Source organism: Apaloderma vittatum, unplaced genomic scaffold (genome assembly GCF_000703405.1).
Source record: "Apaloderma vittatum isolate BGI_N311 unplaced genomic scaffold, ASM70340v1 scaffold7733, whole genome shotgun sequence".
NCBI lineage: Eukaryota > Metazoa > Chordata > Aves > Trogoniformes > Trogonidae > Apaloderma > Apaloderma vittatum.
This window is the reverse complement of record NW_009708533.1, coordinates 46,806-58,476: the sequence shown is the minus strand read 5'-3', so window position 1 is coordinate 58,476 and position 11,671 is coordinate 46,806. Positions and strand designations below refer to the sequence as shown.

At 41.7% G+C, this 11,671-nt stretch overlaps 1 protein-coding gene across 1 annotated transcript in view; it reads right to left on the bottom strand.

Annotated features, from left to right (window-relative positions):
• Positions 1 to 7,153: 7,153 nt before the first annotated feature.
• The window catches only part of MSH2 (mutS homolog 2), a gene marked incomplete at its 5' end in the record, with an annotated part of 49,210 nt that continues 44,692 nt past the window's right edge, over positions 7,154 to 11,671 (bottom strand). The window contains 2 exons of the mRNA XM_009866590.1: positions 7,154 to 7,565; positions 9,989 to 10,161. Coding sequence (XP_009864892.1) covers positions 7,395 to 7,565; positions 9,989 to 10,161 — 344 coding nt within the window. The remainder of the gene's footprint in view (positions 7,566 to 9,988; positions 10,162 to 11,671) is intronic.

Genomic DNA, 11,671 nt, shown 5'->3' with positions numbered 1-11,671 from the left:
TGGATGGTTTTATTTTCTCTCATGTGCACAGAATAAATGAGCATCTCGTCACTGATGGAGGCCAGTTCTCACTGCATGCCTGAAATCCCTTAAAAAGAAAAACACAAAATCATTAAACTGAATTTTGCAATACTAATGGATAAGATGTTAATCAGCTTCAGAAGCTTTCCTGTAAGAAAATTACACTTTTATCTACAGACAAACTACACTCGAGAGAGAGATTAAACCATTGAGAGTTAGTAAGAGCACAATAGCATTAGCATAGATCCGTGGGCCAAATCAACAGCCAGTCTAATCTCAGGGGGAAAAAAACCCAAACCATTTACTTCATGCAGCTCCTCCTATTCACATCAGACGAGCACAACTCTTACAAGCGAGATCACAGAAAGCTAAACCTGCATCTCTACAGCAGAAAGAAACAGCACTGCGGTTTTCTCATAACCAGTGCTGCACCATAACATACCGTGCTTGAAATCCAGCCTCTGCAGCACAGAAAAAGGGGCTTTGGTGAGATTCCCCTTTTGCAAATTGATTTTCTTCCTGAGAGGGAAAACAAAAAAATTAAAATTAAAATTCTACTATGGGTGAAAATGTACATCAGAAAACGAGGCATAAGACGTAGTTCTGCTAGAGCCAGTTTAACTGTGTGCTAGCTGCTGCTTTGCTGAACAGCAAGTCAACTTTGATATACCAGGGCAGGCAGGTTCAAGCTGTAGTCCCACGGGAGCTGCAGATTCACCGCCTGTCCAGTGCCTTCAGCATTGGCAGCATTTTGAGGAGGCTACACTTCCCTCTCAGAAGACTGAATATCATAAGGCAAGCTACCCAGCCACACAAGGGTTTTATAGTGCTGGCGGTGCACCACCTGCTTAGTTAAGTGCCCCTCATTTTCTGTGGAAACCTCAAGCAGATGTTTTTGGTCTCAACTGACTTTGTTTAAAGTAGAGGTAATAACTAAACATAACATCAGCGGCCAAAGGACTGCTGAAATAGCATATTCAAGAGCCTATGTGGAGAAAGAACCCGTGCTGAGAACCAGGGTTCCTACAGTGACTAAGGTGCCCTGAAACTGGAGCACAGGAGGCAATGCCATGGGATCAACACTACCAGAGCTACCCCAGGAAGCTGCTCCCAGCTGCTGCAGGCTCAGGCTTTCGTGCCAGACCAGAGAAGTGCAGGGCTGTCCAACAGCCAAGCCGTGCGACGTGATTTGTTCTAGTTGTTTGGTTTTGCAGGGCTCAGGGTACCATCACAGCAAGCAACATAAGATTACGTAACCATGCTGGCATCTCCCGTGCTTACTGCATGGAGGGAGGTGGAATTAGCTGCTTTGGTTCCTGGTTGGAGATAGAGTAATGAGGTATCTACTGCACAACCCATCTCCCAAACCTACTCTCACCCTTGCTGATACGTGCAACGTCCTGGGAGATCCGTGCACTCCTCTTGGCAAAGCTACCAAGGCTGGGACTTGTGTGAAAACGGTACTTTCAGCAGGTTCAGGCAGAGCTGGGGGGGTTAGGAAGCTGGTTTGGTTTTGTTTTACAGCCTGTGGGCTGCTTTGAATTTCAGCATGGACATGTATACATAGAAAGAGGGAGCATCTCGCACCACTCATGTGCACCTCCTTGTTTTCCCACGCTTAGATTACTATCCTTTCGCACTTTAATACACATGCTTTTATACAGCATACAGGCACAAACTAAGCAGCCTTTTTTTTGTCTTTTAATGTCATTGATTGCTACTAATGTGCCAGTGAATTGTCACACTGCATTCCAGTGTCCCTGAATTAATGATAAATGCCATAGCAGAATGAAGATATGAGACACAGCATACCGCAAGAAGAAAGAGAGCATGAGCTTGGGAAAAAAAAAATCTACTACTGCTCAAGGTGAAAGAGAAGCAATCAGTGGGTATAGACACCACAACTCCTACTCTGCCTTCCCAGGTCACAGCAAAAAGATGACTTTGTCCAGCCAGAGCAACTGCACTGAAATCAGCATGAGAATCATCTTGCTAGTAATTTCAGGGTTGAACATTGATATGAAACTTGATTTTTATTTTTACCTTCTTTATTAGCACATCAAAGTGTAAGGAGACTACTTGCCATTATGTTGAGACCCTGAAAATCAAGGAAGGGACAATCAAATCAGCAACAACCTACACAGGAGAAAGACACAAGGAAAAGTTACTGAAAATATCCAGGGAGAAGAGAATTGCTTCTAAAGGGCATTTCCAACAATCACCTAAACCCCATAAGCTTACGCTATGGTAACACACGTTGCTGTTCCTTGCAAGGCTTGGAACCACGATGTGATGACAGCTACGTTTTGGATCCTTTGGAGAGTGTCTGTTGTTGAAACCACATGCCCAGGGGAGGAAGTACTGGATGTGGCCAGCTTTGCTGGACTCAGTCTAGCTCCCTACAGCTCCAGCCTGGCTGCAGATGCGTAGGAACTGTAGGTCCCCAAGCAGCTCTGGATGGGGTCGGGTGGGTGCAGAGAGGTTTACAAGCTTGGACTATCGCTGTCAGAAGCATCACAAAGACATGGAAACAGCCACACAGCCGGCACACTGAAAAGACCAGCAATCTCTGGTCTGAAGCCCACAGCGGTGGATATTTTCCTCCAGTTTTATACCGTTTCTACACACAAATAGAAAGGTGCAGGACAGGAGAAGACAAGATACTATTTCAAAATACCAATATGAAAATAATCTATGTCCCTCAGGGTGTAAACCAGCAACTGCAGGGAGGCACAGACACTCTTTAGGAACGCTGCCCAGGTTCTTGCCTTCCTCCATGGTGGACTGGAGGTGGGACCAGACTGCCGGTGTGATCTGGCTAAAGGTCTGCTGTCTGCCACAGCAGCCAGGCCCGCTCACATAGCCCACAGCCACCCACATGAGAACAGCTGTCTCCCTTTTGGAATTTTTTTTAAAAAAAAAAAAGGCAAATTGAAGCCACCTGTCGTGCAAGTAGCACATTGCCCTGACAAGCGATGACTTTGCAGTACACAGCAGGACCAGGTGGATCAGCAAGGGAAACGCTCTCATAACCACAGGCTATTTACGCTCAGCTTTTCCCTCAGATCACATTAACACAGCTGTTTCCAGCTTTCCAACCATCCCTAGAAGGGCAGAAAAATTACATCCTTACGGAAACTGCCACAAGCAGCTCAATCCAGGTGGCCAAAGCACCTTTTTCCATGATAGCAAAACGCAAATACAGTTTCTCACCTCTGGTAAAGTGCTACTTGCTCCAGCTGCTGAAGTAAATGCAATCTGACATCTGATTTACAGTATTGTTTCCTTTAGCTACAGCCACTGCTGCTGGTCAGGGTGGCAGGTGAGACCTAGTCAGGAGGGTAAGTCCCAGCTGCTGCTGAGAACAATTTGAAATTTTCACTTCCCTCTTCAACAGCAGAGGCTGTTGAAGCAGAGGTTGCTCCCTCTCGACTGGGAAAGCAGCACATGCAGGGATCAATCTACCCCCATCCCACCCGATGCAAGGATAAAATGCATTGCTGATAGCTAAGTAAGACACACACACACACAAACAGATCAATGCCAGGTGCTCCCCTGTGTATAGGAACAGTGCAGACACCTGGCAGGAAAAGGGAAAGAAAAGGCAACAGGCTGAGAAAAGTGGCTGAGAGAATGTCTGAGACACAACTGCAAACAAGGCTTTTTCAGCAAACAGGCAGCAGCAGGAGGCAAGATCTACCTGCAAGGGTTGCAGCCATCTCACAGAGATGTCAGCACCTGTCTCACTGTCTTTTAAGGCTTCAGGCTCCTACTGCCACTTGTTTGGCTTGTTCCCAGGTCAGCAAGACGCGGAGCTTTCAACGCATGACCTCATGCCATGTCAGATGCAGAGCAGCAACTGCCTCTCCCTTGATTTTTCAAATGAATCTGTCACACTGCAGAACAGCAAGACCAATTGTGGCACTGTTGTGTAGCCACAGAAATCTCGCAGCCGATGTTTGGGTCATATATTTGAAAACTCATTAAATGCCGTGAAAACCAGCTTAAACTGTCATCCTGCACAAACTGCACAAATCAGATTCAACTGCTCGCACAATCTCAGGTCCCAGCTGAGCTGCAAAAGCAGCATCTCTTCCAGCAGAGCAACAAGCTCTCACACAGGATTCCCTGAATCTGGAAATGTTAAACCAGGAGCACTCAGAGTCACTTACAGAGCGATTATCAACCCAAACAGCTACATCCACTAAGAACTAACACAAAGTCATCATGTTCAACAAAGCCCAGGCCAGTAACAAGCCTGCTTCTTATGAGCAGGTACCTCAAGTTCTCTCAGAGGTTTGAGAGTCTCCTCAAACCAGGTCCAGTGCATCTGCCATCAGGCAAGGACTCCTCTCAGTCATGTTCCTGACATTTCCAATTCCAAAACTACCTCAGCCCCAGTGGAGGAAAGAGACACAGAGCCACCCAACTGCATTATTATTTGAGGCAAAGTTGCACAACTGCAAATATGAACAGGCTCAGCCAAGTCCCAGAGCTTGCAGGCTGCCTTCCCTGGATTTGTGAGCTTGATCCCCAAGTCCTCCAACTCTAATCAGAGCCTGCTGTCCACCAAGCACCTCACCTGCTTTTGACCACAGCCCAGGAGGTGAACCCCAGTATTTTCTCATCAGGCTGGCTACCAGGTGCTCCTGCACACAAATAGGTTGAAAACCTGATCACTAAGAGGTCTACAGTAAAGTAAGCAAAGGAAAGTAATCCCTTCACTGTTTGATCACATCCTCTTTTCTTTTACCACACCTAGTGTGGTTTTCTTCATAAAGAGCCTCCTAGATGAACAGTAACAGCACAGACTAAAGAGACCACACCTACAGTAAGCACTCAGTGCCAAGCTTTCTCAAGTGAATGAGCAAAGAGAAATTTGTGTCTTTATTCAGGGCTGGCAGTAAGTGGCCTCACCACTCCTCAATAGCTACATTATTTTGTTCTGAAGCTTTGATAATCTTTCCATCCTTGGCACAGCTCTGGAATAACCAGACAAGCTCTGGAATTGCTCCCGTCTCATAGGTATGTTTCTGAACAAAAAGCTGAATTGGAAACTGCAAAAATAGCCACTCTCCCACTCGCACAAAATCACACTACCTGTAACCCAGTTCGCAAGCAGCACTGACATATGGAGACTAAACTCTGCTTGTATCCAGCAACAATACACTCAGAAGGGAAGTGTAATGTAGAAAATAGTTGCAAATATGAGTCTTAAGATCCCATTAACTTGCATCTTTCCTCCTCTTTCTTCCTTGAGAGTGCTGAAGGGCATGACAGAAATGAATAGTTTATGTTGCAGATGCATATGCCTCCCTTTCTGAAGCATAGAGAAGGTGCTGCCCAGAGCTGGTCCCCTCAGGGTCTACTGAGGGTAACCCCAGCACTCCCAAGTAACGCACACAAGCACTGCTTTCTCCCTTGGAGATACCCAAATCTGGTTATACAGGAGCAGCTCTATCAGCCTCCAAGTGCAACGCAAAAATAAAGCAGCCTTTCATGAGCATCCTGCAGACACGGTGTACTCCTGCACCACATCCAGAGGGGAACGAGGAGACACCTAAAAGAATAAAAAGACAAAGCTCTGAATGAAACTAGGACTCAGGTTCAAAGCAAAAGTAGTAGTGGTCCCTTTTGCAGGTGGCAGCTCAGTGAGGAACTCCACGGCTCAGAGTGCTGAAGACACTGAAAGTTCACGCAGGGTCAAGGGGAAAACAGAAGTTCTTGGAAGAGAAAAACACTGGTGGTTTTATATCTGTTCCCATGGTCAGCACCAGGAGACCGAACGAGGGACATCATTGATCAGACCACAGATTTCTCAGCGTATGTAGGACGTGGCTCTAAGAACCAGCCAGTCTAGTCCCTTATAAGAACTGCCTGTTTCCAGCAACAGATAATGCAGTTTGGTCCAACACCAATCACATGTCATTGCAGTACCTGATCTTCTAAATCGATTCTCATTGTCTATTTTATGTACAAATTTTGTATTTTTTGATAGTTTGTGCCTGAACCACTTGAATTTGCAAAACTAGCTATATTTTTCCTTACTTTATGTAACAGATTTTTCCTTTCATGCACTTTCCAAGCTACTGAATACATGCATCAACTGTGCTGTTTGTAAATGCGAGTCTATTTTTGTCTTTATAAGTGGAATGCATTCTAATTTAAAGACTAAAAAGGTGTTATGCAGAGCCCCAACCTCTCAAGCCTTCATTTTCTTCTGCTGAGAAGTATATCTAGTATGTCCAAGTTTAGTCTAACTACAAATGTTACCCAACAGCAAGTTGAACAACATATCTCTTTTATGACTATTGTTGGAACACTTAAACAAGGATCAATGCAACACATTAATACCTGAAGCAGAGCCACAGCACAGCCTTCGCAGCAGCACTGCTGTCCCCAGCACACACTCGCTGATGCAATCTCCAAACACAGAAGTTTGCACAGCCTCTTCAGCATGATTTTATTCCTCCAGTCTCATGCGATAAACACCTCTTCCCATTAATCTTTCAACACTGACGCTTTTAAATATAGGTAAAGCGTCACTGAGCTACATTTTATAATGCGAAATTTCAAGGAGAATATAAACTTGTATCTGGATGCTTTCAAACTGTGCAAGAAGTACATTAGATAAAAATCAATGTGTTCTTTCATAGACAGACCACACAAATCATGACCAACTCAAAAGAGTTGCAGTTAAACTGTAACTACACTCCAGCCTCTGTTTACATTATAAAGCCCACTAACATATGCAAGACTTATCACCTCTCAGGCATGAAGAGCAGGCTTATAGTATATTTGATTCAAGCATTAAGATCCACACAGCGAACAAAAAAAATCCTCCCCTCAACCTCTGATACCAAGCTCCAGAGAGGTACACAGGCAAAAGTTTTATGACATATCACTTGGATTAGATGCTTTTTTCTAATGGAGTGCTAATCTAGAGTTATCAAAACTTCAGCAAAATAATTAATGTAATTGCATCATACAAAAAAGAATCATGGTACAGGACAAAGATTTTGTGCCTGCACTGTTGCTTTTCAAGGCTGGGGTAGTTGTATTCCATGTCAACTGTTGTATTTTCTAGATTTTTCTGGTAAAATATTATGCATTTTGTTTGTACAGTCAATAATTCAATATTTAAAAAGCATTTTTATTGAAAACTTCTAGAAGAACACAATGAACACAACTAAAGCAGGAATCTGGCACAGAACGCGCTCAGAATTTTTTTACAAAATAATTACAATCCAAGAAAAAAAAAGTCTACATAAATCAGTACAAGTATCATGAAGTATAAAAACTACAAGACAAGAAAATTATAGTTCTTGCAATGTAAAACACACTTCAAGAGCTGTATCCTGTTCTCACATCTTTCATGATGTAACTTTCGTTCGGGAAATGATTTCATTCACAAAACTGTTGTTCTTTGCCAAGACATCATTTCTCAACTGTTTCAGCTTGATTTTGACATCTTCTTCTGACATATCTGTCAGGGGCAATGCTTTCACTTGACAAAGAAAATCCTGAATTATCTTTTCACCTTCCTGAAATGGAGGGAGGAGAAAGAAAAGAAAACAAAGGATGTTTAGACTGCAAGCAGGATTTTTCCAAATTCCCTAAAGATATAAAGTATTATTTATTGCAGAAACTTTTTGCAGATAAAAACATAGTTATTTTCGCACTTGCTATCATGTTTTCAACAGTAGAACAATCTAGTTAGACTGGTATCGGGAGTTCTTTCCCCTTTCCATGAGAAAAGAAAGCACCAGTTGACGAACAGAAACACCATATTTAACACTGAGAGCTCTTATACGTGTTCCATATTTAATTCCAGTGTGCAATCACATTATGTGAGGTCTGCTAGCAATAATAGCATCGGAGTGGCCATATTACCCAAACTAGTTACTTTTTGAAAGAAATGTAAATCAAACCCAATGTTTCAGTATGCAAAAGCAAAGAACAAATTGTAACCAAGCAACTAGATAGTGGCCGTCACCAAGGAGAACAGATGATAATTAAGCTTTATGCATATGCTTTTACACAAACAGGCAAAGTAGAACTTCTGAATTGAAGTAGAAACAATCTGAATTGAATAGCAAGAACAAACATTTCAACAAATAGTATTCAGTATTCCTGTATTAGAAACCATTTGCCCAGAATACAGGATTTTGTCTAGTCCTCTGCATTTTGCATTTTACAACTCTACTACCAAGTTCTCTTAGTTTTATCGTTTAAGACTAACACAGTATGCTTTTAGCACAGAAGTCCCCAAATACCTGGGAAATGTAATGGCACTGCTTCTCCCTCTAAACATGATGTTAACGAAGGCAGACAATTTGCCTGGGTGAGACATCTAAAGCTACGACATTCTATTGCCTAGACAGTTTATGAAATATACTATTACTGAAATAAAACATGGAACATGAACATGAACAAGTGTTTGCCATGCCAATTTAATTTACATCAACTTAAGACCAGAACACAGCCAGATCCAACTACTCTGAAAAATACTTCTCCGCGATACCTAGCAACCCAGCAAAGGAAAGGTAATAGTGGAGCAACTGATGTAGCTGAAGGGGGAACCTCCTGGCACTAAAAGGCCGGACAAACCAGAGACTGTTCATCCACAACATCACATCCACTTAACTGAGGCAGGAACAAATGCAGTAGACCTCTGAAACTGAAGATAAAGTATTATGTGACTGATTCCACCCAGAGCAAAAGCTTTTTTAATGCAGAAAGCGCTTTGGATATACTGGAGTATTACCAAGATTGTCACTGATGTATACGAGGAAACAAATAAGTTTCAAGGCTGAGATGTTTCAGGCCAACTGCTGGGACACAGAACCAAGATCTGTAGGCAGATTTACGTGCGTGCAGGAACCAGGATCTGACTAGTGGCAAAGAAACCCAGGATGGATGCAAGTCATAAGGCAGCACATGGCTTTTCTAGCAAGCTGTAACAGATGTCACTGTGAAGACTCTCAATCAAGCAAGACAACAAGAGTCTATTTTGAAGCTTCTTGCAAACTATTGTTTTCCTTTACACTAGCTGCTAAGGAAGCTTCTTTTCAGAGAAAGTGAAGGGAGAAAAAACAGTTTACTCAAACAGCTTTATGCAACTCTATTATGTGATGTAGATTTGATCTGCCGAGACGTGGGTTTCGTCAACTTATGCCTGAAGCCTGCGCAAAGCCAAGAGCATTCCACTTCTCAGCTGAGAGAACCAAGCTAAAACTCTCACATGTGAAATGGAAAGAACTTTGACATCTGTAAATCAGATATTCCAGGTCCAAATTGTCATATCCTTCAATACAATCAGCCTGTGAGACGTGTTAATGTTGATGGGACATGGAAAGGCCCAAAGGAGAAAGCTGTGTACTCAGCTTTTCTCTGACATGCACAGATCTGAACACGTTCACCTTGAGTTTCCAGAAGTTAACATTAATGAGCCCCTCAGATAAGGGGGAGCAAAACCAGGTGCAACCCATCTGCAGAGCCAAGAATAATCAAAACAACAATTAAAAGCTGTACCAAGTCCCAAGAAGGACTGCATACAAACTAGGTAGCCAACAAAAGTGATAAACACAAAATTCTCCCTTGGTTCACGGCATAAAGAAAACCCCACAGGACAGCTAGAGACATGGTCCCTTGTATGACTCCAGGTGTACCTCAGTCACACTAACTGCTAATCATGATTCGTAAAGAATGAAAAAAAAATAGTTTCATTCCCATTACTATGTTTTTTAGTAAAATTCTTGCCAATGTTAACTTGAAATAAATCTAAACCAAAACCTAATATCCTTGAACATCTCTTCAACTCCTAATGAACTAAACCATTTTGTTACAGAAAAATGAGATTATAGTTGATTATTCTCATTTTTGGGGGGGAAATATGAATCCTTAAACTATTTCACTTGGGCTATTCCAGCTAAACAAATCTTGAAAAGCATTCCTGATAGCAAACCTCTCTTTCTCTGTAGAATTTCTTGGCCGGTGGTTCTCCATCAGATTCCTTGGACTTGCCAACATTTTGAAACTCCTCCAGCTCCAATGCTTTCTCTCTTGCACTTTCTATCACATGTTTGGGGAAAGCCGCCAACTCTGCTACATGTATTCCAAAACTCTGGTCACAAACACCTGGATGCAGAGGCAAAAGACAACAGTAAAAAAATTCTCAAGGGGTAATATGGCTACGCAGAGATTAAACGAACAAATTTCCAATATTTTTCTGTTCTGAAGAGGTAAGTGCATGACATCATTTGCTTCTCCCAACATTTTCTAATTTACCTTTTGGTCTATACACAAGCAAGAACATACCTTTCAGTCTGTGTTATTAATTTAAGCTCTCTTAGACCAGTAATTGCAGGGTTCCAAAAGTGTTTCAATAAGCACCACATCAGTTTCAAGAAGTTTCATCAGTAGCACATAACTCCTCAGCCTCCTGAAGTCATCTTTAATTATATCAAAACATTCCAACTTTAAATGTACACTTATTTCAATTAATATAACACCAAGCTGAGAAAGCTAAATTCTCATAATTGCTTAAAATATGTCAATTAAACACAGTTACATAAGGTAACTTTCACTTTAATATCAAAAACCCTCTGATACAGTCCGTCAACTCCATTCATTTACATTACCATAATTCCGATTGGCCACCCACAAATATTACTACATCCTTTTAATTCTGGTCTGCAGCAAGGAATTATGAATAGAAAAATCACACATGTAAAATGATACTTAACTAATCATCTATTAAAAACTGGGTAACTGAAGAACAGGTAAAGGAAAGCTTCACATTTAGATATTTTTGTTTTATTCATCTCAATCTTATAGGTTTTTTAAAGGAAACAAATGTTTTTAAGGAGATATTAATCTTCTTGATTTATATATTAAGAACACACACCTCCCCAGACACAAAGCTAGCTCAGGTCTCTGCTCAGAGAATCTTGAGCAGGGGCCTAGAAAACACTTTTTGTGTCTCCTCTTCCAGAGATTCTGTTACAGTCCTGAAGCATGATGGCAGAGATGGAAATAATGTACGAGAAAGTCCCTTGTCATGTATTTCAGATTTAGTTATACATTTCAAATGACACAAAACCTGCTATTTGTTTCAAAACTCAGCTGTGCCTGAGCTACCTGTACTCACACCCTTGCCTGAACAATGTAGCTCTTCCAAAGGGAAAGAGCACAACACTAAATGCAAAAATTACGTGAAAAGCATCAAGTTTAAGACCAAGTATTTTAAGATGAAGGTTTCATAATGCTGTATCTCATCTAACAGAGGTTTAAGGACACAAACTATTGGGCCTCTATGATCAATAGCGCTTCCGAGAAAATGGATTGAATGTAAAGACACTGCACGTACAAAGAAAAGACGTGTGCGACTAAAAATGGCAAAACTGATCCAAGAAAAATATGAAACTGGAATCCAGGATCAGACTGGGTAAGTTAATAATGGTTAAATAAAAACAACCAAAAAAAAAAAAAAAGGAGGGGGGAGGGGATATGGAAGAAAGAATTCACCCAAGTCTCTGTGGAATATTAGGGGGTTTTATCATGAGAGTTGCTATCCCAAAGGATTTAGAAGGTTTAAATTTAGTGTATATTATCTCTCTCCCCAACTTAAGTACTCAAAATAAGGCAT